Source organism: Asterias rubens, chromosome 11, assembly GCF_902459465.1.
Source record: "Asterias rubens chromosome 11, eAstRub1.3, whole genome shotgun sequence".
Taxonomy (NCBI): domain Eukaryota; kingdom Metazoa; phylum Echinodermata; class Asteroidea; order Forcipulatida; family Asteriidae; genus Asterias; species Asterias rubens.
Window position 1 is genome coordinate 15,769,528 of NC_047072.1, and position 27,204 is coordinate 15,796,731.

The following is a 27,204-nucleotide window of genomic DNA, read 5'->3' on the forward strand; positions in this document are numbered from 1 at the left end:
ATCTACCTCCTAATTAAATTTCATACTTAATTACCCCCATGGTTATAAAAAGATAAATACTAAAACAATCAACCTCTTGCATTCGTATATTTTGGGGTCTATCATTATCTCCGAAAAAGGATCGCCATTTTATTCTAATATAAGTGCTTTAGACAGTTATATAACAACCAAAGGTAGAATTTTAGGGGAAAAGCTGCAATTTTCAAACTTTGTCACTTGTGCGTTTCGGATACAGAATAATATTTAATGACAGCATTTCACTATTTACGCGCCTTACTTCCAATGATATTGGAAGTTATTGGCGTAAATCACGTTTTGGGGTGGGGTTTTTGTGTAACACAGTGAATTTTTTTTTAGTAGCCGAAGTTTCTTTGTAGGGGAAAGAAGCAACAACATGCCGCCTAAAAAATAGAAGACCCTTTGTTCTTCTTTATTTGGAATTTACAAGTTACAGACAGACGGACGGACAGAGATCGAGCGAGAGCACCCGGGACAAGTGTCATTGCGCATGCGCAGTCACCAACAATAAACGATACACAGACATCACGAACTACATGACAAAAAATGCAACAGGAGTAAAATTCAGTAAAGAAAGCGGACATTTTTAGCTACTGATGAGAAAGGCATCGTGTAATTATTTTGCCGAAATTCTAACATAAGTTCGCCGAACTAAGGAATATGAAGAGGAGAAATGCCGAATGTGGTAAGCTAAGACGCCCTCTGAAACGAAACAAGATCGCAGAAGGCATCTACGGCAGGTGAGATTTTTGATTGAAAATAAGAGAGTGGTACAAAAAATCAAGGATGTCTGTGTGTGTGTGTGTACTGTAATGGGTTTGCATACTGCACATCATTAGTAAATGCACAGATTGGTCGCCATGTAAAAAATGTGAACACATTATTCGCTGAGTGATGTATACAATTTTGAATGTTACATATAAATTATGATGTATTAAATGTTTATTTGTGGATATTGGGTATCTATAACGTATAAATCAACTGTTAATTCATTGGATTTAAGTTTGAAAAGGCTGCATTTAGAAAGGTAGTTTTCAATGTTGACAAAACATTAAACAGCATGGCCATTTAGTGTGACAAGCCAGGCGCATTCTACAGTGTGACATGTGGTGGTCAATGGTGGTGGTGGGACCGTGTGGTGGGTGGGGTGATATTGCTAGTAATACAAATATCAATTGATTGGTAGTCTCCGAGGCCAGTCATAAAAACCAAAGTGTATAATTGATGTTTTGAATTTACTCACACTTAAATAAACCTAAGGTTCATCCATGTTGAAATATTATTTTATCAGTTCATTCAAGTTTTGTGATTTTTGTTGTTCATGCATGCTCACTTACTTACTTTCACTTCCTGTTTGTAGAGTTGGAGTACTTTTGCATATATTATTATTAGAGAACATCTGCATATTTATGGAAAAGTTTCCGTATGGCGCCACCACTTTTTCATTCGAAATAAAATAATATAGTATCTAATTTACCTGATTGATATATCCCTTTTTGTAAAAATGAGTGAAAAAGTGGTGGCGCCATACGGAAAGTTATCCATATTTATTGGTGGATATTCGGTTACATAGCTTTCTGAAGAATGATTTCAAATATTGGGAAAAAAAACATGAATTATGGGTTGGGTTTATTGGGTTGTATTATAACAAGGTCACTCACCCATGTACATGCACATGGTCTGAGTCTGACTGAGTACACAGCATACTTGATACTTCATGGTAATTGGCTCCATGTCTCTGTGTTGCCCCTGAGTGTATCTGTATCTGTGTAGCTGTAACAGTTTCCTTATAAAGGTGCCCATCAGGCTTATTAGGAAAAATGCCTTTCCCTGCATTTGAGTATTTTCTATTTCCATTCTTATAATGTCAAATGTACTAGTGACTGGACATTGGTTTTTTCAACACTGTACATGTACATCATACTTGTACCTGTACTGTAAACCACTGGCTGCTTTAAGAAATAAGACAATAGTGCCTAATAATTATCTGCTAGGCAAAACAAAGCAGGAAACTAGTTGCAATATGTTCATATATGGACATTATATTTTTTGCTTGCAACTAAGCTTTCTGGTAACCCTTTTCTGGTAAGCAATGTTGTTTTGTGCTTAGCTAATTGTTGTTCATAAATTAGCCCAGCCCCTCATAAATTTGAAAGGGAACATTTGCATATTGAGATTTGGCCTGTGACCATGGTGACTAATGAAATGTCAAATAGGCTGGAGCATAGAGCAAGGCTGGACCAAGTACTTGGGGGTGAAATTTGACTGGTAGTCCTCAGGTGTTATTATTAGCATTTGGCAAGCCGTTACTGAGAAGAAAACATTGTTAGTATGCGGTAGGGCTCAGTAGAAACTTTTACAGCACCGCTAAAAAACATCCAATTCAATTCTCTTTATTCTTGACGTTGCTTTAAAATGAAATGCAATCAACATCAGGACATATTGGTCAAGGTTGGATTGGATTTAAGAGGTGTTAAAAATAATTTCTGCTGGTAATAACTAATGAACTGTCATAATAATTGTGAGTGGTTGACATACTTTGACTATTGATTATTGACTATTGAGTAAAAAGTATACATGTAGCAGCAAAAAGAATGAAAGCAAAACTACAACAATAATTTATACAAATTGATGAAACTGAAAAAGTAAACAAGCCGAGTATTAAATTTGAAAAGATGGTATTCTCGCTGGAAAGTCTGTTAAGATACATGTAACTTGTAGGTCGGATCAGGTGCTTTCTGGGGGTCTTTGTATCCTGTGTGCCTATTGGCAGATATGTAATATATGAATGATCTACGTAATGACATCACAAAATACTATCAAAATGTAAAACTACTTAATAAACAAGATTTTTACTCAGTTGCATTCTTGCTTCAGATTCCACAGTGGGTACATACATGTAGTTTGAATGCAAAATTGAATGATTGAATCATTCCATGCATGTAAAATGTGCAACTTTTTCTTATGTTACCCACCACTAGCTCTCTACACTATGTAAGTTTGGAATGCACTTATGTAACCTTTGATCACCTTGACCTTTAATGACCCTCATGAAGGGTCACTTGGTTTGGTTAAGGGTCACTTTAGGTTAAGGGTCACTACATGTAGGTTAAGGGTCACCCGATTTTGAATAAGTTCCTACAGTACTGCAGGAAAGAGATACAGTAGAACCATAACTAGGCCCTGCCAAGGATGTTTTTTTTCTGACCAGCCCCCTTGGGCTCATCAGCTACCAGTATATTTTTTTAGTTTGCATTTAGAGTACGCGTTTGTTTTGTTTGTGATCTTTTATACACCATATAAAAACAAAGTCAGTTTGCAAATTGTGGTGGAGCCTGTTCTGCTACCAAATTTATAGTAAGCAAATTGTATGCATCACTTTTGACAAGTGTTGTGCATACATGGAGACATTTAGTATAATAGCAAGAATATATAGGGCACACACATCTACATGTACCTAAATAAAGGCAATGTGCTTTGTGGCGCTACAAAAGAAACAAATTAACAAAAATCAGTATATGAATGTTAATTTGAGACTACACAAAATAAGTTTCCACAGTATTTATTATAGGACCTATAGTGTCTGCACTAAAAAACAGAGCATGGGGAAAGGTAATTGCGGCTTCTGGTTGGACCGTGTAGAGAAATCATTAGACAGACAATTATAAACAAACCATACCATTAAACTGAAAAAGAAAAGACAACAAAAAACAGAAGCAGAAGTTGCTAAAAAAAGGTTTTGAATTTTTGAAATGTTTGTTCTGTTTTAAATTTAAGCTAAATTTCAAAACAAATACTTGTTTGAACTACTGTTTGATACTTGGTTTTTCATGTAAACTTGACAATAATTCTCTTGACTAGGATAGTTGGAGAAATTGACTAGTTACATTGAGAACAATATGTGTATATATGCATTGTTTATTACAACAATCATCTCAGATTTGCTTGTGTTGTCCTTTAATTTCAGTTGTCAGAAATTATCAGTACATTGTACAAGTACTGTTATGTTTGTATAGCTTGATAAATCTGTGGGCATGGTTAACTTGGACAGCCAAGATCATAATGTGAAGCAAATATACTTGCCTATTGTTGTCGACCTTTCCTGAACAGTAATTTAAAAGCAGAAAGGTTCTATGCAAGGCAAATCAAACTGAGTTACATGAAAGGCTATAGAAATCAGGCAACACAATTAAAACTAGTGTGATATAAAGGTTTGCCTCGGGCCAGATAGTGTCGCCATCTACGCGGTGAATAAACAAGAGGAAGGCCATTGAGTGCTTTGAGCCAACTACGCGTCTGAATAGGTTTTGAGATTCAAAAGGATTTGATTTCATCAATTATAGAGTATGGAAAATAGGTTTTCAGGTTAGGCAATCTCTATTTGTTAGGAATATGATAATTTGTCTACTGTCCAAGCAGACACAAACTGTACAGGTACAAAACATCACAAATAAATAAACGTACATTATTTCTGTTGGTGATATGCATTTAATGCAAGCATTTAAAATAATTGAACCAAACTTTAATATAATTTAGCAATTTATATATTTTTTGTGTATGTTTGGTTATTCTAATAAATAAATAATATATATTAAAAATATAACGCAATAAAGCACTGTCACAAAAATCTAGAGTTTGCAGGTTAAAATACCGCTCTACATTCAAATCTGTCACTCCAAATTTTGTAGCACCAGCAGCCTCAGAGCCGGTTTTCCTTGTGCTTATTACTTGAAAGATGTGTTTGCAGTTGACATTAATAGCCATTGTTTGTTATTGTTTCTTTATTTGCAGTACTTTCTTGTACCTGAAGTTCTTGGGAATATGGGCGTTTGTCCTTTTACTAGACTTCATTTTGGAGTTCCGCTTTGAGTATCTGTGGCCTTTGTGGCTGCTGTTACGGAGCATCTATAATTATTACAGGAACCAGGGACTGGTAAGTCATGTTTCAAATTGCTATTTTAAGTCAAGGTACCATTACCTATTGTTGAGTATTCACTTTAAAACATAAACAAAGGCTTGAAATAACACAAAGGGTATGACCTCTGTTGCCCTTGGCTTGATTTTAGAAAACAGTAAGATTCATCTTAAGTTGAGTTTGTTGTGCACCATGTATTTATCTTAGCATACCATCACTGTATGAGGAGAGCTCTATGCACTCTTCATATAATGCCAATATTCCACCATCACCATCTTGATACCATTTGAGTTCTGTGCAAATCTGTGGACATTAATTTATTGATTTACAATCTAACCAATGTTGTGCACACCCTTTAAATAGTATTCCTCATAAATTTCCCCATAGTATTTGTTTAGCAAACATTTTTCTGTGATGTATGATTATTTTATTTTACAATTTATTTATAGCCTTTTTAGATGTAATGTGTTTGATTATTACAAAAACAAATCAAAACTTTATGGGAGTGAGTAAATTGAAGGGAAGATATTTATCAGTTCTGAAAGCTTCAGATTGGTGTATCTTACTTAGTTAGCTGAGTAGAAAAACATAGAATGAATGTTGAAAGTTAATACAAGAAATGCAGACAATTTTCATTATTTCATAACCCAGTTTCTATATGAGTCATGCATTGTATAACATCATCAATGGATAAAAACCTTGACAAAATGACAGTGAAAGTTCTGTTTTTATAAATTGCTCAAACAATGAATGAATGCATGTTATCTGTTTGATTGCAGGCGTTTTCTGTGGTCTTTATATTCATTGCCTTCACATCAGACATGATCTGTTTACTCTTCATACCAGTGCATTGGCTCTTCTTTGCTGCTAGTACATATGTATGGCAGCATTTTGTGGGACATACTGGTAAGTAATGACCAAGCCAACATATCATAAAGAATGCTACTTTACACTTTCTGCTAAGCAAAAATTAACTGGATACCATTTACAAATACTGCATGTTTTTCTTGCCGGTAATCTTATTCTGCTGGTAAGCATGATTTTGTTGTGCTTACTGTAGCAATGTTTCGTGCTCAACGAAATGGCTGTATTTCATCAAGAGATTGCTTAAAGCACAAAAAGCAGCTAAGCAGAGTAAAATTATGCTTACCAGAAGAAGAGTTCCTGCCGCAATTCATGACACTTGTATCATCTACATACATGTATGACCAAGTTAGAAAATGACACTGTTTGGTATTTGGCTCATTTTTGTCATTTATTTATCTGAACAAGTTTCGCATGATATCAAATTGGACAGCACGTTTGTGTTTGAACTGGATTTTTACTTAATGTGGTACGAACACGTTATTAAGGACTGCAAGTGTGCATCACAGTCGAACTTCAGCTCTTATAGTTCTTCAACAGTTCTCATTTATAGAATAAACACTTGACATCTTCAAATAACTTCAGCGTTCTCCCTTAACATTGGTCTACAAGCCAAGTTGTTTGAAACACCCTACAAGTCAAAGTTATTTCCAAGTGGTCAAGCTGGATGGTTTAATTTTGAAAATCAAATGTATTAAATGTTACATGTGAATTCAGATTGTGTAGTGAAATGACAGACTATTCTTCCTGCGTTGACCTAACCGCTCCAGATTTTCAGCGACTTACATGTATTTCAAATTAGCTACTACTTTCTGGAAATATAAAAGAAATTGCAGTTAAATTTGTTCAATACAATTGAGTTTACTTATAAAGGTAAAGTCAATCTCATCAAATATTTTATATGATTAGAACCAAGTTTTACCCTTTATAAAAGTAGTGAAGTTTGAGATTAGTGGAAAATATTTTTAGCTGTTTAAAATTTGAACATTACTTGAGGCTATGTACAACGTACATGTACATGTAGCTAGCATACATTAGATCTCTCTATATGATCATTGTTTGCTTTGTATAGTGAGTGTAAACTTGAAATGTTTGTTTTAGGTGAGAGGCAAATGGACAATGATTTTTTGTAGCTGTGTTTAAAGGAAGCCAGAGTCAATGTTAATTAGTTTGAAATTGTTAATGACCGATATGACCTGTGATCAGGTCAGCAAAGTATACAGAGGAAGGATTGAGATGTCATTTGTAAATTTTGCACACCACACAACTAGAACTGTGAGTTGATGCAATAATGCAGAATACAGTCAAAAATGGTGTTCTTTGCTAAAGAGTCTACACCTAGACAGCATTAGGCATTACATTCCAAACCCAACCCTAATTCACACCCACTTATCCTTGCCTCATCAATTTAACCTCGGTCCACTGTAATCCTCACCCGACCAAGCCTTATCCCTGGGCAACACAACTCTATCCCACCCTAACCCTTCACCTAATCTAATCCATACCCATTTAACTCACCCACTCCACCCAATCCCCAATCCCATCCCACACCCACCCAACACCCTCGTCATTTTGTTCTTATTAAAGGTGGCGTCATAAATTGGTATCTGCTCCATAAAGTAATGGCCATAAAAACTGACTTCATTAGAAAGGATTCTTCTCAAAGTAGTATGGTTTGGATAATTTTTCATTCCAAATGTTTGAATCTGAGAATCGATTCATGTGTCGCTTCTCAGATTTCTGAGGGTTGGTGTCAGTTTGTGATTGCTGTGACCGGAGATGCAGTTGGTACATGTATATGATGTCACCTTGCTAAGCATGGATGAATTCACTGTTTTTTTCAAATATACTGTGACACTTACGTTGCTGTTTTTTGTTTAAATATTGCAAATATGTATTAGCTAGCATCACCTTGACAAAAAAAAGCTACTTTTTTCAATGATTTGCCGGCAGCTTGGCATTTCAGAAGTCCACCAGGTTGTTCCCTCTTCCAAAGAAAATAGAGATGCTTTTCAATTCTGAACTAACCAATCAAACATTTGGAGTGAATTTTGACTGGTCTTTAAGTGTTTTATAAGTAGTACACACGTTGTATTTGACCTGTGGACAAACATTTTAAACATTTGTTTACATGAAAGTTTTGTGTTGATGAACAAAGTCGGTAAATTTCTCCTCTCGTTCAATTCATTAAACAACTCAACCTTTAAACCCCTTGCTACCAGACAAGGAAATATTCCAAGATATTCAAAAACTGTCAAGACGTGGTAAAATGTCAAGTGATATGCATAGCCATGATCAAGTGCATTGCACTCTCTCTTAGACTATGTTAAGTTGAATCATACAAGGAACTAGAGTTACCTCTAATTTCATTTACTTTGGAACCAAATCTCTAGGCACACATTTTGTATGGGGCTTTCATTTATAGAGACCCCTTTGAGTGGTGACTGGGTCTTTAGTACTCCAGTAGAGTAAAATAAATTACTGATAAATCACGTTTCTTGCTCTTTGAGTACATTTATCTTGGGTTTCATTCTAGTTTCCTCTCATCATAGTCTTTACATTTTTTTATCTGACCCAAATACTTTTTATTTTCCATAGTCTTACATCATAAAGAATGTCAGTTGGGTAGCATTAACTGACAATGAACAAGTAACCGACCGGAAACTGAGGTCAACTCTAATTCTAGGGTTTTCTTAGTCATTCATTGAAATGTTTTTACTTTCATATTGTTTCTATTTGACTTCCCCAAAAACTACATAAAACTTAAGCATTGTAAGAAAAGGTTCAATGTTAATTGCACAATGGTTGGTTCTACAATATGCGTGAGACGTGCCGAAACTATTGTTAATAACATTTAAACCCAATCAAATATTAGCAGTAAAAATTCATGTGTCTTGGCCCTTCATTGTTTCTTAATCAAATGCAGTTGTTATCAAATAGGAAGTTATTATCCACATTGTTTGTTTTGTTTTAATATTTTGATATTAATCTTATAATCCATTGATTATGGATATAAGCTGTTAACATAGAGATTAATATAAATCCTCATCACACAATGGCATGAATGAGATACTGTAAGGTGTATGGTGATTCACTATAGTGAAGTGACTTCCATGCTTACACAGTGCACTAGACGTCTCTTCAATTTGTACATGATTATGAATCTAAGTGCATCATTTAACGTCATCTACGCCGTGGCAGACCGTGGCACATCGTCCACTACTCACACATCACATTACGACCCTGTAATACTACCTCATCTCTTAACAATACCATCAATCCCACCGGGAGAGTAAAACATAGACCACCACTCCCTGCCCTATCACCATAAATTGTGTAGTTACCATGGTAACGGATCTTCCCCAGACCAAATGTCGTCTGACTAAGATGAATCAAAAGAGATTTGATCAAATTAAGAGCGAGATATTTGTGTTGGTTGGACATCAACAAGTGGACTGGTCATTGGGAATAATAATTGCATCCTGCCTAATGTTTGGATAATTCCCATCTCAGTAGATGGAATGATTTATTAACTTGTAGTTGATGTTATTACCAGCTTAATTTGCATTATGACAGTGTCCCTCTGTGAATATGATTTGTAGATTACATGTATAAGGTAAATTACAACATGTACAAATGTCAAATTGGAGGGAGAATATTTTTAAATGGAGTGCTGCATGATTTCTGCAGAGAAGTGTTTTTGTTTGCAGCTATAACAGAACCAAATAATGATGAATAAACAAATAGATAAGTAAATAGATAAATGGATAAAATTAGTAAGTAAAAAAAAATAAAAAAATGGAAGGTGGGGGAAAGTGTTTCTTCAACCCTAACCCTGCCAAATGCAACAGAATTCACATAAGTTATGGTTATATTTAGTTGCGTTCAACAGTCAACTCCAATCCCATACTCTAATTGTATTTAGCTGACATTTTGTTTACATCAATGCAACAAACTTAATTATTTGGATGTCGGCGCCAGGAGTGTCATTTATGACAGACATGATGCACTATCATTTGGTCTTGTTTAACCAGGGTAGCCCCATCATTTATCAAAGAACTGGGGCCCTAGGGTCACACGAACAAGTACTGTACATGTACATTGTACACAACTACACAGTACAATAAATAACATGCACTATGCACACAAAAGACGCTAAGCATTCAAAAAATATCCAAATCCATGTACTGTGCATAAGTAATCTTATGTTCTCATTCACTTCTTGTAGACATGTACATGTAACCTTACATCAATTACTAGGGTATAACATTCATTTTACTCTTCTTAATATTACACAGTCTGTTGCCTTCATCAGTAGCTAGAATTTAAATGAAAGCATTACCTTGAAATATTAACATGGATATGATTGGAATTTTGTTGAGAGAACTACGTACATTGTGTGTAATTGCATCTTTTATTGGTACGATATTGTCACATTGGTAAGTTACTAATGAACCATTGATGTATTCTTTGTCTACAGATCGAGGCATCTGTCTGCCCACAGTATCATTATGGCTGTTGTTTGTTTACATCGAGGCGTCGGTTCGATTGCGAGAATTCAGATCAGCCATACCTTTTCATCTGGATCTCTGTAGACCATTTGCAGCACATTGGTAAATAAAATACTTGATGATTTGTGCTATTACCTCAATGCCCCTTGTCATTGCCTTCATGTCCCTAGTCATTGCCTTCTTGCCTCCTCATTGCCTTCTTGCCTTGGTCATTGCCTTCTTGCCCCTACTCATTGCCTTTATGCCCCTGCCCATTGGCCTCATGTCCCTAGTCATTGCCTTCTTGCCCCTACTCATTGCCTTCTTGCCCCTACTCATTGCCTTTATGCCCCTACTCATTGCCTTCATGTCCCTAGTCATTGCCTTCTTGCCCCTACTCATTGCCTTCTTGCCCCTACTCATTGCCTTTATGGCCCTGCCCATTGCCTTCATGTCCCTAGTCATTGCCTTCTTGCCCCTACTCATTGCCTTCTTGCCTTGGTCATTGCCTTCTTGCCCCTACTCATTGCCTTCTAGCCCCTACTCATTGCCTTTATGCCCCTGCTCATTGCCTTCTTGCCCCTACTCATTGCCTTCTTGCCCCTACTCAATGCCTTTATGCCCCTTCTCATTGCCTACTTGCCCCTAGTCATTGCCTTCTTGCCTTGGTCATTGCCTTGCCCCTACTCATTGCCTTTATGCCCCTGACCATTGCCTTTATGCCCCTGCTCATTGCCTTTATGCCCCTGCTCATTGCCTACTTGCCCTTAGTCATTGCCTACTTGCCCTTAGTCATTGCCTTCTTGCCCTGGTCATTGCCTTCTTGCTCCTGCTCATTGCGTTTATGCCCCTGCCCATTGCTTTATGCCCCTGCTCATTTCCTTCTTGCCCCTACTCATTGCCTTCTTGCTCCTTTTCATTGCCTTTATGCCCCTGTTCATTGCCTTTATGCCCCTGGCCATTGCCTTTATGCCTCTGGTCATTGCCTTGAGATCAGATTATGACTTGTAATTTTTGCTCGTAACCTTGGTCTGGTAAGCGCAATTGTTTTGTGCTTAGATACTTTCTGTACTTGAAATTGGGCCCTGGTAATGAAAAACAAATATTTTGTTGTATATTTGGTTTGTGGTAACACCATGTGTGTATCTACTTGCCAGGTAGAGTTGTTCTTAGAGAACTGGCTTTCTTTATTCTTCTGCCGCGGAGTAGATAATCGGAGGTTCAGGAGACTTCTCAGTTCTGAAAAGAACTGTCCTGCTTTTTAACTATTATCAGGGCGGATAGTATAGAAAATAGACTGGACTACTACTTAGCTTATAGGATCGAAATTAACTGTACTGCCGCGGAGTCAGTTCTGAATTGGTCTCAACGTTTCGACTAGCTTGCTCTAGTCATCGTCAGCAGAACAACTCTACCTGGCAAGTAGATACACACATGGTGTTACCGCAAACCAAATATACATTGATACCTCACCATGCAATGCCTCAAATCCTATACAAATATTTTGTTAGTTTGATAAGATGTGTGATGTTAAATGATTTTTTTTCTTGTCCATTGTAGCATTGGTTATCCAGTAGTTACACTCGGTATTAGTTTTAAAAGTTACATCAGCGATCGTATGAGACTTCGGAAGCAGAAAGAGGTCCAGAAAGAAAACGATTTCTACATCCAGCTGTTACAACAAGCCTTGCCACCAGAACAACAACAGCACCATCAGCTTCAGAATGCTGTCTTAATAGCAGAGAAGCAAAAAGGTGAGACTCAAGTTCTGATGGATGAATCATCCAAGTGTGGGTTCGAATCCCAGCAAGGCACTTAACCATAATTGCTTCGCCAGGTGTGTAAGTGGGTACCTGAGAGGGGCTGAGATGTTACTATGTGGGATTAACCCCCTTGGTGCCCACTACCAGGGTGTGCTGCATCCCAGCAAGGTACTTAACCATAATTGCTTCTCCAGGTGTGTAAGTGGGTACCTGAGAGGGGCTGAGATGTTACTATGTGGGATTAACCCCCTTGGTGCCCACTACCAGGGTGTGCTGCAACCCAGCAAGGTACTTAACCATAATTGCTTCTCCAGGTGTGTAAGTGGGTACCTGAGAGGGGCTGAGATGTTACTATGTGGGATTAACCCCCTTGGTATTTACTAAAGCAGTCCTCGGCCCAATACAAGACATGCAGTTGGATTGTGATGGGTGTAGGCTGGGCTAGAGTTAAAACTATGATTCAGTTGAATATTTCAATGTTGTGATCTAATTCTCGTACCTTGCGTTTCAAATTAGGAGCCATATCAAATAAACTAGAAGAGCCTACGTCCAACGGTGTTACCTCAAGAAAAGGGTCGCCAGTTATCCAAGGGACTAAGGGTTCTTCAGACAATGACAAAAGCAGCAAGGAGACGTCTCGTAAGCAAGCTTCTAGTAACAATGCCACTGTCACCTCTAAATCTGGAGACCCAGACTTGATTGAGACTAGACTGCCACAGCGCAGTGTGAACGATTACGACGGGTCAAAGGAAAACTTGGCAAATGAACAGATGCAGGCTAAAAACTTAAAACATAATACGGTGGGGTCAGGACAACGTCAGAAGAATCCACCAGGGAAGGATAATAGTGGATCATCTCTCTCTCATAGTGGAAGTAAGAAGCCAAAACCATTAGCCTCAAAGCTGGAAAACAAAGACAAGGAAAAAGATACTAATCTTAATGCTGATATAGCTAATGGTACGGTGCCTTCTGCTCCTGTCAAAGATGATAAGGTTTTGAGGTGAGTTAAAGGATCCCAGACTTTGGGTTGCTTTTATTTATAGGGAAGAGAGTTGTTTTCCTAGGTAAGAAATGGCTCTAAGGAGTTGAGCTTCAGATGATGTACCCTCTGACGTCATAGCGAAACCATAACATTCAGTTTCTGCCCAGTGGTGAGTGCACACAACAAGTTTTGGGTAAATTTGGTTTAGGAATGACATCATGGGCTGAATTGTCTCAGAATTATGTAATCTTTACGCTCTTTGAATATTCATTTCCTTGTTCTGATCAGGATGCAGAAGATTCATGAATATTCATTTCCTTGTTCTGATCAGGATGAAGTAACCTTATGAATATTCATTTCCTTGTTCTGACCAGGATGCACAAGCTTCATGGATATTCATTTCCTTGTTCTGATGAGGATGAAGTACCCTTATAAATATTCATTGTCTTGTTCTGATTAGGATGTAATAGCTTCATGAATATTCAGTTCCTTGTTCTGATGAGTATGAAGAAGCTTCATAAATATTCATTTCCTTGTTCTGTTTAAAATTGAGTAGCTTCATGGATATTCATTTCCTTGTTCTGTTTAAGATGAAGTAGCTTCATGGATATTATTCCTTGTTCTGATGAGGATAAAGTAGCTTCATGAATATTCAGTTCCCTGTTCTGATTTATTTTTTATTTGATTCATTTCTTTTTAACCCTGGGAAAACCTCTCAGTGAAACACTGTTTCTCAGAAGTGCCCAGCCACTGCAAACACAATAAAATTTTGAAATTATATTAATATAAAAATATATTTATAATATTATATTTATTAATATTAAAAATAGAAAAACAGCCAAATTTAAATATAAGACTTTGAATTAAGATGGAGTAGCTTCATGAATAGTTATTTCTTGTTCTGATTAGGTTGGAGTCTGATATAAAGAGACTGAAAGCTGACCTACAAGCGAGTCGTCAGACACACGCTGATCTGAAGTCACAGGTCAACACTCTACTGTCTGATGAGCAACATAGTCAAGCTGAGTTAGATCAGATGAAAAGAGATTATGAGACTTTGCAGACAAAGTAAGTAGCTCACATAGGCTTCTAAAACTCTCTACTAGTTGGGGACAATTGCAGAACTAAACAAGCGGTAATTAGATGTTGAACCCTGGATAACCCTGGAAAACCTTGAGGCTAACATGGAGTTATCACCTGTTTAACTTTGCATTCCTCCCTTACCATATGGTCAAAAGGTTATAGATGTGTTTGACTGTGAAGTTGCCAAAAAATACGATTTGCAAAACTAATTTTTAAGGTATTATATGGCGTCCAAGTAGAACCTTGTCATTTGATTGGAGGATTGTAGGTCATGTGACATTCCTTAACCCCCTACTCCATAGGTCAACTTGCCAACAGATGACCCAAGACTTGCGTAAGATTGGCATGCCTGACCATTGATCAGGAATTGGGTTTACAGGCCTCAGTCCACCTGAATCTTTGATTTCAGTGATAATAGAAGATGGGAGTTTTTTCCTTAGTCATCAACCATTTAAAGAATGCTAAATCTACATCAGGAATAGGAATGTTATTTGTTTCTACTCATGTCATACACCGATGTGTGTTAGGCACTGTATGCCTAATACTTTCCCAAGTTTTGTGAAAAGAAAGCTGAGTGGTTGAAGGATAAGACATGCTCTAGAATTGCAAAGGTCTTGGGTTTGAATCCCACCCAATGTATGTGTTCCTTCATCCATGCTCTTCAAACTTTGTGTGTTTTCTTTTAGGTTGCATAATCTTGTTACTCAGAAACAGCAAGATAAGCAGAACATCGCTCGTTTTGAACAGCAGCTGAAGACTGAGCGTGATTCTCGTACGTCTCTGGAAGGTCTGATGCGAGAGGAACGTAAAACCCGTAAATCTAAAGAGGCAGCAGCAGCGAGGGCAGCAGCAATGGTAACACCAGGAAGGTAAGTTGTCTTTACAGGGGGAATCATTCATAAGACAGCATTGTTTAACCACTTCATGCAGGGAGACAAGTTACCTTGCTAATTTGCTTATAGGGAAGGTACACGTTTGGTAATTACTCAAAACAAATATTATCATAAAAACTGACTTGGTAACGAGTAAACGGTGGGCTATTGATAGTATAAAACAATGTGAGAAACAGCTCCCTCTGAAGTAGCAGAGATTTTGAGAAAGAAGTAATGTCTCACTCAAATAACTATCTGAAAACACACAAATTCGTACAACAAGGGTGTTTTTTCTTTCATCATTTTCTCGCAACTTTGATGACCAATTGAGCCAAAATTTTCACAGGCTTATTATTTGTTGCTTATGTTGGGATACACCAAGTGGGAATACTGGTCTTTGACAATAACCAAATGTGTACCTTCCCTTTGAGGATGTTAGGCAACGTAAAGGAAGTTGAATGTGTGGCAATTGACATAAATAAGGGTTTCATTTTAACAACAATATTCCCCCCTGAATTTGTCAGGTTTGTGGTAAATGGCAAGTACAGACTATTATGTGGAAAAGACAGACTGTATAAAACATGTGATGACTAGAGTACTGAGGCTGTTTTCACTAGATAGTCCCCATAAAGTCGGTCATATTTACGGCAATAATAGTCATTTTGTTAACTAAATGCAAGCAGGAGTTTGATGACATTCCTTGGCGCAGCCTAAAGCAAAAACCCAAGTGCCATCTATCGGACACTATCTATATCTTGCATGAATGAGCATAAAAAGAAGATGAAATACCTTGCATGATTGGTCAGTCAACTACTTGGCTGCAATGAAAAGTTCCTCCACTTGACACAATCCAAAGAGAAAACCCAAGTGACATACATTGGAAACTATCTATATGTGACAAGCTCCTAAGCCATGTAATGATTTATACTCTATGATTTGATTTGATTTGATTTGATTTGATTTTATTTTATTTTATTTTATTTATAGATATGGAGAATGTGGTGAGACTTGTAGGATGAGGATGTTAGATCAAGAATCTGAGATCCAACGTCTACGACAAGAATCTAGAGATAAAGATGATCACCTCAGAGAATTGGAGAAAAAAACAGAGGTATGGATGTTAACATTGTTTCTTGACACACATCTCCTTGTTGTTATTTTGGCAACCTTAACCAAAAGGTCTCAGAGAACGAGTATGCTGTTGGATTCAGGATAGTCCAACAGATTATGCTTTTGGAGTTTGAAAGGGTTATCCAATGGAACATGTTTTAGATTTGTGAGGATTGGGAAGAATCCAACAAAATCCAACATACTATGAACATTTTATGTTAACAAATATATTTATTTGCCACCGATTGTAAAACTTTCCTTTGTGTTATTTCTCTTAGTTAATGCATGAGCGTCAAGACACGCAGAATAAAACGGATATCTTAATGTCTGCGCTGATGGCAATGCAAGATAGAACAGCTAAGCTAGAGACTAGCCTGAGTGCTGAGACTCGTTTGAAGCTAGACCTCTTCTCTGCTTTGGGTGATGCTCGTAGACAGATGGAGATCATGCAGAGTAAGATTTATCTCTCTCATTCTAAATCAAATAATGGCCCGTATACTTCAGTCAAGGCAGGTTTTTTCCTTAGCCTTGTTCCAGGTGACTTAACGGACTCCAATGGGTAGTTTAACCGGCCACCTTCTGTCTCTCATCCTGGTTAAACCAGCCAGTAAAATACCATGTCTAGTTTTCTGCACAGCCATGATCACATGACACACTGACCTAAACTACAACATGCCTGTACTGGTGATGTTCACACTCGTGTGATTGTCGTAGCAGTATACAGAACTCAGTAGGTTAATAATAATATCAATAATAAGACTTGTAATGCGCACATATCCACCCTGCTGGGTGTTCAAGGCGCAGTACAACCAAAAACAAAAAAAACAAAAAAAACACAACACAAAGAAAAACAGAAACAACAAAATTAGTCATTGAAAACCTGTGACATAAGATAAGTTTTGAGAAGAGACTTGAATTTTGCGGTACAAACACAAGATCGAAGATTAAGTGGTAGAAAGTTCCAGATGCGTGGCGCAGCTGAAGAAAAAGACCTGTCACCCCATGAGTGTCGAGACTTGGGTTCAATGAGGAGAAGCATGGAACTTGATCGAAGATTCCTTGATGGAGTGTAAACTTGAAGCAGTTCAGAAATATAGTGGGGAGCCTTGCCATTAAGAGCTTTGTGGACAATGAGCATCAGCTTGAAGATGATTCGTTGAGAGATAGGTAGCCAGTGTAGTTGTTTCAGAATGGTGGTTGATAGCACAGGATTTTCTAGACATTGTCACAATGCGGGCAGCAGTATTTTGGAGCCGTTGAAGTCGGGAAATCTGGTTGTTAGGAAGACTGTAGAGAAGAGCATTGCCGTTGTCAAGATGAGAAGTAACAAATGCGTGAATGACCTTTTCAGTGGCACTTTTGTCCAAGTACTTGCGAATCTTACCTATATTCCTGATGTGATATGATGATAAACGAACAATGTTGTTGATGTGTGGCTGAAGTGTCATCGATGAATAAAAAATAACCCCTAAGTTCCGAGCTTTCAGCGAGGGAGCTATCCGAGCATCACCGATGGAGATGTATGGCACTGAAACCTTAGTTAACTGTTGACGTGACCCAAATAAAAGGAACTCTGTCTTATCATCATTTAACTTCAGGAAGTTTTGTTGTGTCCAACGTCGAATCTCTTGGATGCATTTTTCAAGTCTTGCAATAGATGCATTGGCGTATTCTTGAGAAGATTTAAACGTGATGTATAGCTGAGTGTCGTCTGCGTACACATGGTAATTCAGATTAAATTTAAGGATGATGTCACGAATCGGTAAAGTGTACAGTGTAAACCACTGCGGGCCGAGTACCGACCCCTGTGGCACAGAGTAGTTCAAAACAACTGGGTCGGATATCGCAGTGCCAATACATACATGCTGAGTTCTATTGTGGAGATACGATTTGCACCATGCTAGGGCTGTGTCCTCTATGCCAAGGTGATTCTGGAGCCGAGAGAGAAGGATGTTATGATCAACAGTGTCAAAAGCAGCACTCAAGTGTAGCAGGACTAGTGCTGTAAGGTTACCATTGTCCATCGAAGAGAGAATATCGTTGCTCACACGGTTGTCTTACTTATTTGCTGTGCTTCTCTTCAACAATTGTTAACAAGCAAGGTTAGTTTTTTGTCACATCAAGTGAGAGGTAACTGGCATTGTGCTCTTTATATTAAGTCAGTCAATTTGTTTTACCATCGTTTAGTTTACCTACGTCAAATAGTCCAAGTAAGGACATTGATAAGATTTACCCATTGGAATGTTACCCATGGTCTTGGTGAATGTTAATCTAATGTGAATGCGATTAAGTAAAGGGTGTTTTTATTTGTAAATGTTTAACTGGAATAATTAAAGGGGCTCCAAGGCAAGGAGGAAGTACGGGGCAATTCACAATAGAGTGCGCCCTCTTTCCCTAGAAGAGACCATTTTCACAATGTATCATGGGACAATGGTTGACAAGGTTTAGGTTGTCATGTAGCGTCCGCAGCAGGATCCTGGTTTTTTAAGTCCATTCATTGTGAAGCAGCAAGTTTGATGTTGGCACTGTTTTAACTGAAAGGGTAGAAGTGAATGGTTTTTTAATGACATATTTCACAAATCATCTTGGTGAGAATGTACTCTGTAACTTCACTTCCAAGCAAACTTATTACCTAGTAATTTCTAGTTTTGATATTTCTTTGTTTACAGCTGCACTGATGAAGAAAGAGCGTGAGATTCATGACCTGAAGACTAAAATAGCTGAAGTGATGGCCGTAATGCCTCATAGTAACTACTCAGGCTCCACGTCTCCAATCTCTGGTACTCCTCGCTATTCAGGTAACTTTGTTAGCTCTGAAGAGCCTCCAGTCATTCTGCCAGTAAGTCCTCATGCCCATGGTGGTGGTGGTGGTGGTGATGCTTCTAGAGGGGTTCAGGTCACACAGTCAGTGACTACAGGAGCGTCGGCTTCATCTACCCCAGTCTCCATTCCACAGGGTTCTTCATCTTCACAGTCACCGTCTCCTTCAGTTAGTCCGGTGCCAAGTATTGGTAATGGCAAGTCAGTGTTGGATCCCAACGCGGCTGTATACAGACCAAAAAGTAACTAGACAGGGTAGAAAACCACACAGAGAGTACCTTACGCAGACCTGGGCCTATATTTATAGAACTGCTAAAGCAAAAAGACTTTTGCTTACTGGAAAACAGTTGCCAACCAAAACACCATGTCACATTAACATTTTGTGACTTTTGTTCTCCTGAGCAGAAAGGCTTTCTTCTTGAGCAGTCCTGTAAACTTGGTTACCTGACCATTTTCAGAATGACATAACATTGTCCAGTAAGTTGACCAACCATTTGAAACCATTCAACTGTAGGGATTGTGTTTGGTAGATACATTTACTACATGATAGCATATTACAGTCTAACGTAGTGCATCTTTCATTCAAACCCTCAATGAATGGTATTGAATGGTCAGACAGTAGGAGTGTTGAATCTCGTGCCACATCACGGTTAATTTCCTAAAGGAAATCATCTCAACTTTATTCATCATGCAAACCTTTCGTATCAACAACATCTTCAAGGCAAAAGTTCATCAGAATGTGATTCCAAATGAGATTACTTATCCATTTGAAACCAAACAAAATGTCTGATCTTATGTGAGGTTGAAATTATGGACAATTTAATTTAGATTCATTTAAGAACAGCATGAAATATGTTTCTTGAAGAACCCAATCAAAGGAAGGGAATTAAAAAGGACATAGATTGACGTCATCCAAACTAAATAATAATAATCAATGGGATAACATAAACCTTGTGTAACTGAAAGTCATAGTCTCATAGGAAGAAACTCAACCAACTTCATCAAGATTGTTCTGTAATGGTCTAGACCGCATTGGTGTTTTGCTTTAACACTAATTATTTCACAAAGCTCACGCCCATCTTGAGTCTTTTTCTGTTTGATTGTAACAGCTAACACACAACTTGTTTACTCGGTGGCAGTGTTGTGGCAAAGCGGTCTGGTGTACTGGACTCAAGGTTGTCAGAGCTTGGGTATTGGTCTTGTTTACTCGGTGGCAGTGTTGTGGCAAAGCGGTCTGGTGTACTGGACTCAAGGTTGTCAGAGCTTGGGTATTGGTCTTGTGTGTCTTTGAGTATAAAGACACTTTACCATAATGGCATCATCCCTCTGATTGGACAGAAAGCCCTAGGTCACAAGTTTTGTGTAGCGCATACAAAAGAACTCAATACGCTTATTGTTAAGAGAAGGTGTTTTCTGGTTGAAAACGTGGCGCTATATACATGTATGTGGGTCTCATAACTCAAACAGCTCTCCATACTCGCCATCAAATCAATATGTAGTTTGATCACCCTTCAGTTGTGATCAAGCACCTGATATAAACAACATCAAGTCATCACAAATAGGTTGATGACATCAATTGCACAAGGTTAATTCAAGTTAGCCACTGTAACGCTCCATTAAAAACCATTTGGAGATATTTTAGGTCAATACCATTCTGAAATATTTAAGGTCAAAACCATTCTGAGACATTTAGGGTCAGAGGTCAAATGTCATAGGTCGTAACCTCTCTGTGTATACATACCAGTCTAGTGATGTAGTACTGTATTAGAGTAAGCCGTATGACTACTGTACAACCATGTGTTATGGTTGTCTAATTTTACCATATGCTTTGTTTGTATTGCAAAGAGAAGCATGCAAGTATTGCGTGCAGTTATTGCTATTTTTTGCCATTACATTGCTTGTTTTCAGAAACTTTGTCGTCTTACATGTGCTTTTTAGAAGTGGAGTAGCAAGGTTTACAAATGGAAAAAAGTGCATCTTGGGACGCTTGAAAAAAATACTTTCTCTCAACTTTTCTTAAGAACTGCAAAACTTATCAGGAATGTACTGTAGGTGGTTGCGGAATCTCATGAATGTGTCTTTTGTGTTGTGTTTAAACAAGGTTTCTTACTCCATTCATATGTGTCTTATGGTTTCTTGGGAAACACGTTGAATCAGTCGATGAACAAAGCTGGTTTACAAATTATGTGACATGGTTTTAAAATCTTCTATTTTTAATGTAATCCAAGTTTTTCTTTTTTTTCTTTTTCTGGTTTGACAATGGGAACCTGATGAAAACAAAAAGGTGATGTTGGTTTGACTAGTTCCACATAACTAAGTGAAAGATGTTGCACTAAAGGCATTTTCTGTCACTATTACTTAATTAATAAAGCAATTTGTTTATTAAGTTCCAACCTGATGGTCATTGGTCTTACTAAACCCTGGTTTATACTTGACAAATGTAAAATGCCATGATTGATTCCTCAAAAGTTCACAATGTAAGTCTTATACTTGTTCAATTGTTTGAATTATTTTAGCAAATGGGAACATGAAACCATTTTATTTAAGGACTGGGTGCTGTAATAACTTCTATTTGAATCATTTCTATTGAGTGTATTTTATTCTGTGTGTCATTGAGTCATGTCTCAAATGAATATGATACAGAAGCTCATGACAGGTCTTCCGATAAAGATGTCCAAATAATGGCCATGTACAAATAATCTCTTGTTTCTCATGCTTAGTTTAATCTTTGAATCTGTCAATACTTGACTTTATCAAAGTCTCAAACTTTCCTTTAAAAGGTAGATATTTTATGATTGGTCGGCATCTGATCTTGTACCCAGGGTGCTGTGGTGGTTATGATTCTTGGTACACAAGAATTGTTTTTCCTTTGCCAGCCTGGGGCTTTCTCTAAACCCCGGCTAAAGCTCCTTAGTTCATTTACAACAGGAAAGCTATAAGCCAAGCACTTGAGTGCATTATGTCGCAAAGTTTGCAAATTGTAGTAAGTACAAGAATTTGAGAGAGATGAACTCACCTTTGCAATCACCTTTTGCGTGAAACTACCATCTCCCGCAGCACCACACAATAGTCAACACTGCACCATGATTTCAATTAGTCACCAGAAACAAGAGATTTATTTATCGGCCAAAATATGAAACTGTCAGCCGGGTTATGGTTTCCACTTTTCTAAACCCCAACACTTAATACCCATGCACATCCTAGGATCTCACTTTTCTAAACCCCAACACTTAATACCCATGCACATCCTAGGATCTCACTTTTCTAAACCCCAACACTTAATACCCATGCACATCCTAGGATCTCACTTTTCTAAACCCCAACACTTAATACCCATGCACATCCTAGGATCTCACTTTTCTAAACCCCAACACTTAATACCCATGCACATCCTAGGATCTCACTTTTCTAAACCCCAACACTTAATACCCATGCACATCCTAGGATCTCACTTTTCTAAACCCCAACACTTAATACCCATGCACATCCTAGGATCTCACTTTTCTAAACCCCAACACTTAATACCCATGCACATCCTAGGATCTCACTTTTCTAAACCCCAACACTTAATACCCATGCACATCCTAGGATCTCACTTTTCTAAACCCCAACACTTAATACCCATGCACATCCTAGGATCTCACTTTTCTAAACCCCAACACTTAATACCCATGCACATCCTAGGATCTCACTTTTCTAAACCCCAACACTTAATACCCATGCACATCCTAGGATCTCACTTTTCTAAACCCCAACACTTAATACCCATGCACATCCTAGGATCTCACTTTTCTAAACCCCAACACTTAATACCCATGCACATCCTAGGATCTCATTTTGGTCCTGTATTTAGATTTGTTTTGATTTATAATACAGCCTATAATTTTAATTTGGTAAATTTGTTAACCCTGCAAGATTGTTGATAGATAGACCAGTTTTGTTTTCCCCTTTTCAGAAACCCAAATACGGAATGTCTTTGTGAGAAAAAGAGTAATGTTGGGCTTAAACATATCCTTTAGAATTATCAAGTGCTTAAAGGTCCTGGAGCCTTCCAATTTTCTTTGAAAAAAAATTGAAGCAGTCACTTAAGGGTAAAAAGTTGTGTGTTTCTGGTTAACCTCTTGAGTTGTATCATCTTTGAGGTTTGGGGTCTATAATAAGACCTTGGTCAAGACCTGCAAGCTATACTTATTGAATATTCACTTTTTATTGTTGGTGATTTCATCAACACAAAGAAAGAACGTTTTGGACTTGGCTGTTAAGGTTTGTAGTCAATATATCATAAATGAAAGTGTTGACCATAAGATAATATCTCATTGTTTTATCTCTGAATTGCCTTCATTGATGTCAAATGAAGTAGAAGCAATAACAATTAGAATGTCTTTATGTTGTGGAATAATCCCAAGCAAAGCTTGGTTTCGGAGGAGTTTCTGTTTTATAATCAGTAAAAAATTAAAAAAGGTACATTTTCATTCAATAATCTCTTCCAAATATGACAGATATTATTTCAAGAGATAAACAAAATTGTAGTCTGATTAACTCAACCAAAGCAGAGAAAATAATTGATATTGATGATTTAATTTGTATTTTTTTAACAGAAGGTATGAATGGTTAACCCCGAGTATATGTCATAACAAACACTTTTGTTTCTGAAAATTTAGTTCTTTAATTATATTTAATTTATCTTGTTTGTTCATTTTAAAACCCTTACATCGACTGTAGTAATAAATGATAAATAAGGACAGGGCTCCATTTTCTTAAGCATTAAGAAGTTGCTTAGCACAAATAAATCAAGCTTAGCCGAAGCAGGGTACCAGTTACAATGCTGTGTCCTTCACATGATTGCTACTGATACCCTGCTAGTATTTGGTTTAGCAATTATTTCTGCTTAGCGGCTTTGAGGAGAAGGGCCCAGGTGTAACTGAAGATCACTGGTCTGTTCCTGCAGTAAATTTTAAATTTATTTAATTTACTGAACATTTTTGGCTGCTTTCAATAATTGTTGCCACTGTGGCCTACCAACTAAGCTATTTGTGAGTTTGATTTTGAATGTCTGATACAATGACTTGACTGGTCAAAAGTGAATAATCAAATTGAGTTCTGAAGACTAAAGATAGAATCGCTTTGTCATAGGGTTCAGGCAAGCTTTTACCAAGCTTGGTACTATTAGGCAATGCATTCCTTCAGAATTGTGTATGAGTGTTTGGGTTCAGGCAAGCTTTTACCAAGCTTGGTACTATTAGGCAATGCATTCCTTCAGAATTGTGTATGAGTGTTTGGTTTCAGGCAAGCTTTTACCAAGCTTGGTACTATTAGGCAATGCATTCCTTCAGAATTGTGTATGAGTGTTAGGGTTCAGGCAAGCTTTTACCAAGCTTGGTACTATTAGGCAATGCATTCCTTCAGAATTGTGTATGAGTGTTTGGGTTCAGGCAAGCTTTTACCAAGCTTGGTACTATTAGGCAATGCATTCCTTCAGAATTGTGTATGAGTGTTTGGGTTCAGGCAAGCTTTTACCAAGCTTGGTACTATTAGGCAATGCATTCCTTCAGAATTGTGTATGAGTGTTTGGGTTCAGGCAAGCTTTTACCAAGCTTGGTACTATTAGGCAATGCATTCCTTCAGAATTGTGTACGAGTGTTTGGGTTCAGGCAAGCTTTTACCAAGCTTGGTACTATTAGGCAATGCATTCCTTCAGAATTGTGTATGAGTGTTTGGGTTCAGGCAAGCTTTTACCAAGCTTGGTACTATTAGGCAATGCATTCCTTCAGAATTGTGTATGAGTGTTAGGGTTCAGGCAAGCTTTTACCAAGCTTGGTACTATTAGGCAATGCATTCCTTCAGAATTGTGTATGAGTGTTTGGGTTCAGGCAAGCTTTTACCAAGCTTGGTACTATTAGGCAATGCATTCCTTCAGAATTGTGTATGAGTGTTTGGGTTCAGGCAAGCTTTTACCAAGCTTGGTACTATTAGGCAATGCATTCCTTCAGAATTGTGTATGAGTGTTTGCAAAAGCTTGCCCGATACCATCTCTAGTCCATTGAATTTAAATGTAAGCAGTCACTTGTGTGACTATAAGCAAGTCATTGCAACAAACTGTATTCAAATCAAATTCACAACTGGATAAATGAGAACTCGGTATTTGTGGCCACTTAACAAATGTGGTCACATATAGATTTAGGACAAAATAGCAGAGACCACATTATTTTGGAGTTACGGTACAATGGTAGTGTGGTTGCTCTGTGTTAGGAACTTGTCATCAGACTTACATTTTTATTGAAAAAAAAAACAAAAACAGATTCCTATTGGTTTGAGAGTGAGTAGAGAAACCTTGATTAGTTTCCCTTCATTTGTCAAAACATCTGAAGATGAGAACTTGTCAGCAATCCTGTTGAATTTATTGACAAAAGTTAATTTCTAACCTTGAAGGTGATGATTGAAAAGAGATTGTTTGTTAACTGTTGACTATCCTTGAAACCTTGTTTATCTTCCTAAAGTGATGCAGTCAGTTAAACATGTTGGTAATTTGCATAAAATATCTGAAAGTATTTCTACAGCAAAGCCAAGAAAGACTTGATTTATTTCGCTCTGTATTTGGTTTTCCATACAGTATGATTCAAATGAGGAAAGCCAGAGCTGCAACCTAAGGCTAAGCTGTTCTTTTATATAATATGGCCTTTGACATTGGTTTGTGAAAAACCATGCACCTTTTTTCTGAAAAATAGGTCACTTGGTTTACCCTAAAGTTCTTATGCAAATTATCTAGACATTTTTAACTTGGCTGTGTTTTGATTGGACAAGATATGTGTTTTCTTTCTGTGAGTGCAGTCCATTCCTAGTTTTGCCTTTTTGGAGTCTTTGTATGTCGCTAATTGATGCACATTTTGCGCTGGGCTATGTCAGCTTAATCTCTATCCTTATGCTTTATAAGCTACAGATTGTACATGGAGTATGTATGGATAGTAGGGCTGTATTGCCAATGGGTGGCAAAAACATTAAAAACTGTGTGTTGCAAAAAATTAATCATTTTGAGTCTCTCCATTTTGTTTCATTGTTGGTGTGATAAGTATAACCCAGATAATTGTCTACCCTCAGTGGGAACAAACAACAATAACAAGTTGTTTCCTTTTGACTATGTAGAAATAACATAGCGACCATTTTGTACCAAACTGCCCTTTGTAGCAGCCTCAAAAGAGGTTATTGTCAGGAGGGGATATGACAAGGTTAGGCTAGGAACAAAAGGATTAGGGTTGGGAAGGGGTTAGGGTTAGGAAAGGCTGGGGTGTTTAAAGGAACACGTTGCCTTGGATCGGACGAGTTGGTCTATAAAAAGCGCTTGTAACCGTTTGATATAAATTGTATATGGTAAGAAAGATGTAAAAGTAGAATACAATGATCTACACAAACATGCCTCAAAATTGCATGGTTTTTCTTTTACCTCGTCGACTAACACGGTCGGCTATTTATGGGAGTCATATTTTTGACTCCCATAAATGGCCGACCGTGTTATTTCGCAAAGTAAAAGGAAAACCATGCAATTTCGAGGCAAATTTGTGTGGATCATTATATTCTACTTTTGAATTATCTATCTTACTATATGCATTTCATAACAAACGGTTTCAAATGTTTTTCAACGACCAACTCGTCCAATCCAAGGCAACGTGTTCCTTTAATGGTTAGGGTCATAAAAGACAGGGTTAGGCTAGGAACGAAAGGGGTAGGGTTAGGGTTGGGTAATGGTTAGGGTTTTGGTTCATAAGGGTTAGGATCATGAAAGGGTGGGGTGCCTTGGGGATAGAGACAGGGGAACAATCTAGCCTACACTGACACATTCCTTCATAACATTACCCATATTCAAACCCAACTCTTACCCCTCCAAAACCTGACCCAACCAACCCAGGTCAAACACCCTGACCCTGACCAAAACCACACCCTAGTTTAAAACCGACCCAATCCTTTCTCCGGCATACCCTAACTAACCCTTTAACCCAAATCTAAACCCGAACTGTGAACCCACCCCCATAACCCTATCAATCCAATTCCAATTTATCCCAACCCTCAGCGACCGCGCCCCTACTAGCGCCCCCTCAACTCCAAAGAGCAAAAGTTGTCTACGCGCACAGCGCCCTCATTTGGCGAATTCAAGTCAGTTAACCAGATCCTTTGACTGGTACTCGGCATAATTTTTTTCTTTCTTCATGTCAACATTATTGATGAAAGAGCTACCAGCTAATTCAATGAATGGAAGTCTGGTGTCCTTATCAACCCAACGTTATACGTCGTTTGT

At 37.8% G+C, this 27,204-nt stretch overlaps 1 protein-coding gene across 1 annotated transcript; it reads left to right on the forward strand.

Annotated features, from left to right (window-relative positions):
- The first annotated feature begins 586 nt into the window (after positions 1 to 586).
- LOC117296736 (macoilin-like) lies at positions 587 to 25,940 on the forward strand. The gene is made up of 11 exons (XM_033779780.1): positions 587 to 758; positions 4,810 to 4,951; positions 5,713 to 5,839; positions 10,278 to 10,410; positions 11,848 to 12,041; positions 12,567 to 13,050; positions 13,942 to 14,100; positions 14,802 to 14,984; positions 15,975 to 16,098; positions 16,376 to 16,550; positions 18,767 to 25,940. The coding sequence occupies exons 1-11, from the start codon at positions 679 to 681 to the stop codon at positions 19,165 to 19,167; spliced, it is 2,202 nt and encodes a 733-aa protein (XP_033635671.1). The 5' UTR covers positions 587 to 678; the 3' UTR covers positions 19,168 to 25,940.
- The last annotated feature ends 1,264 nt before the right edge of the window (positions 25,941 to 27,204 follow it).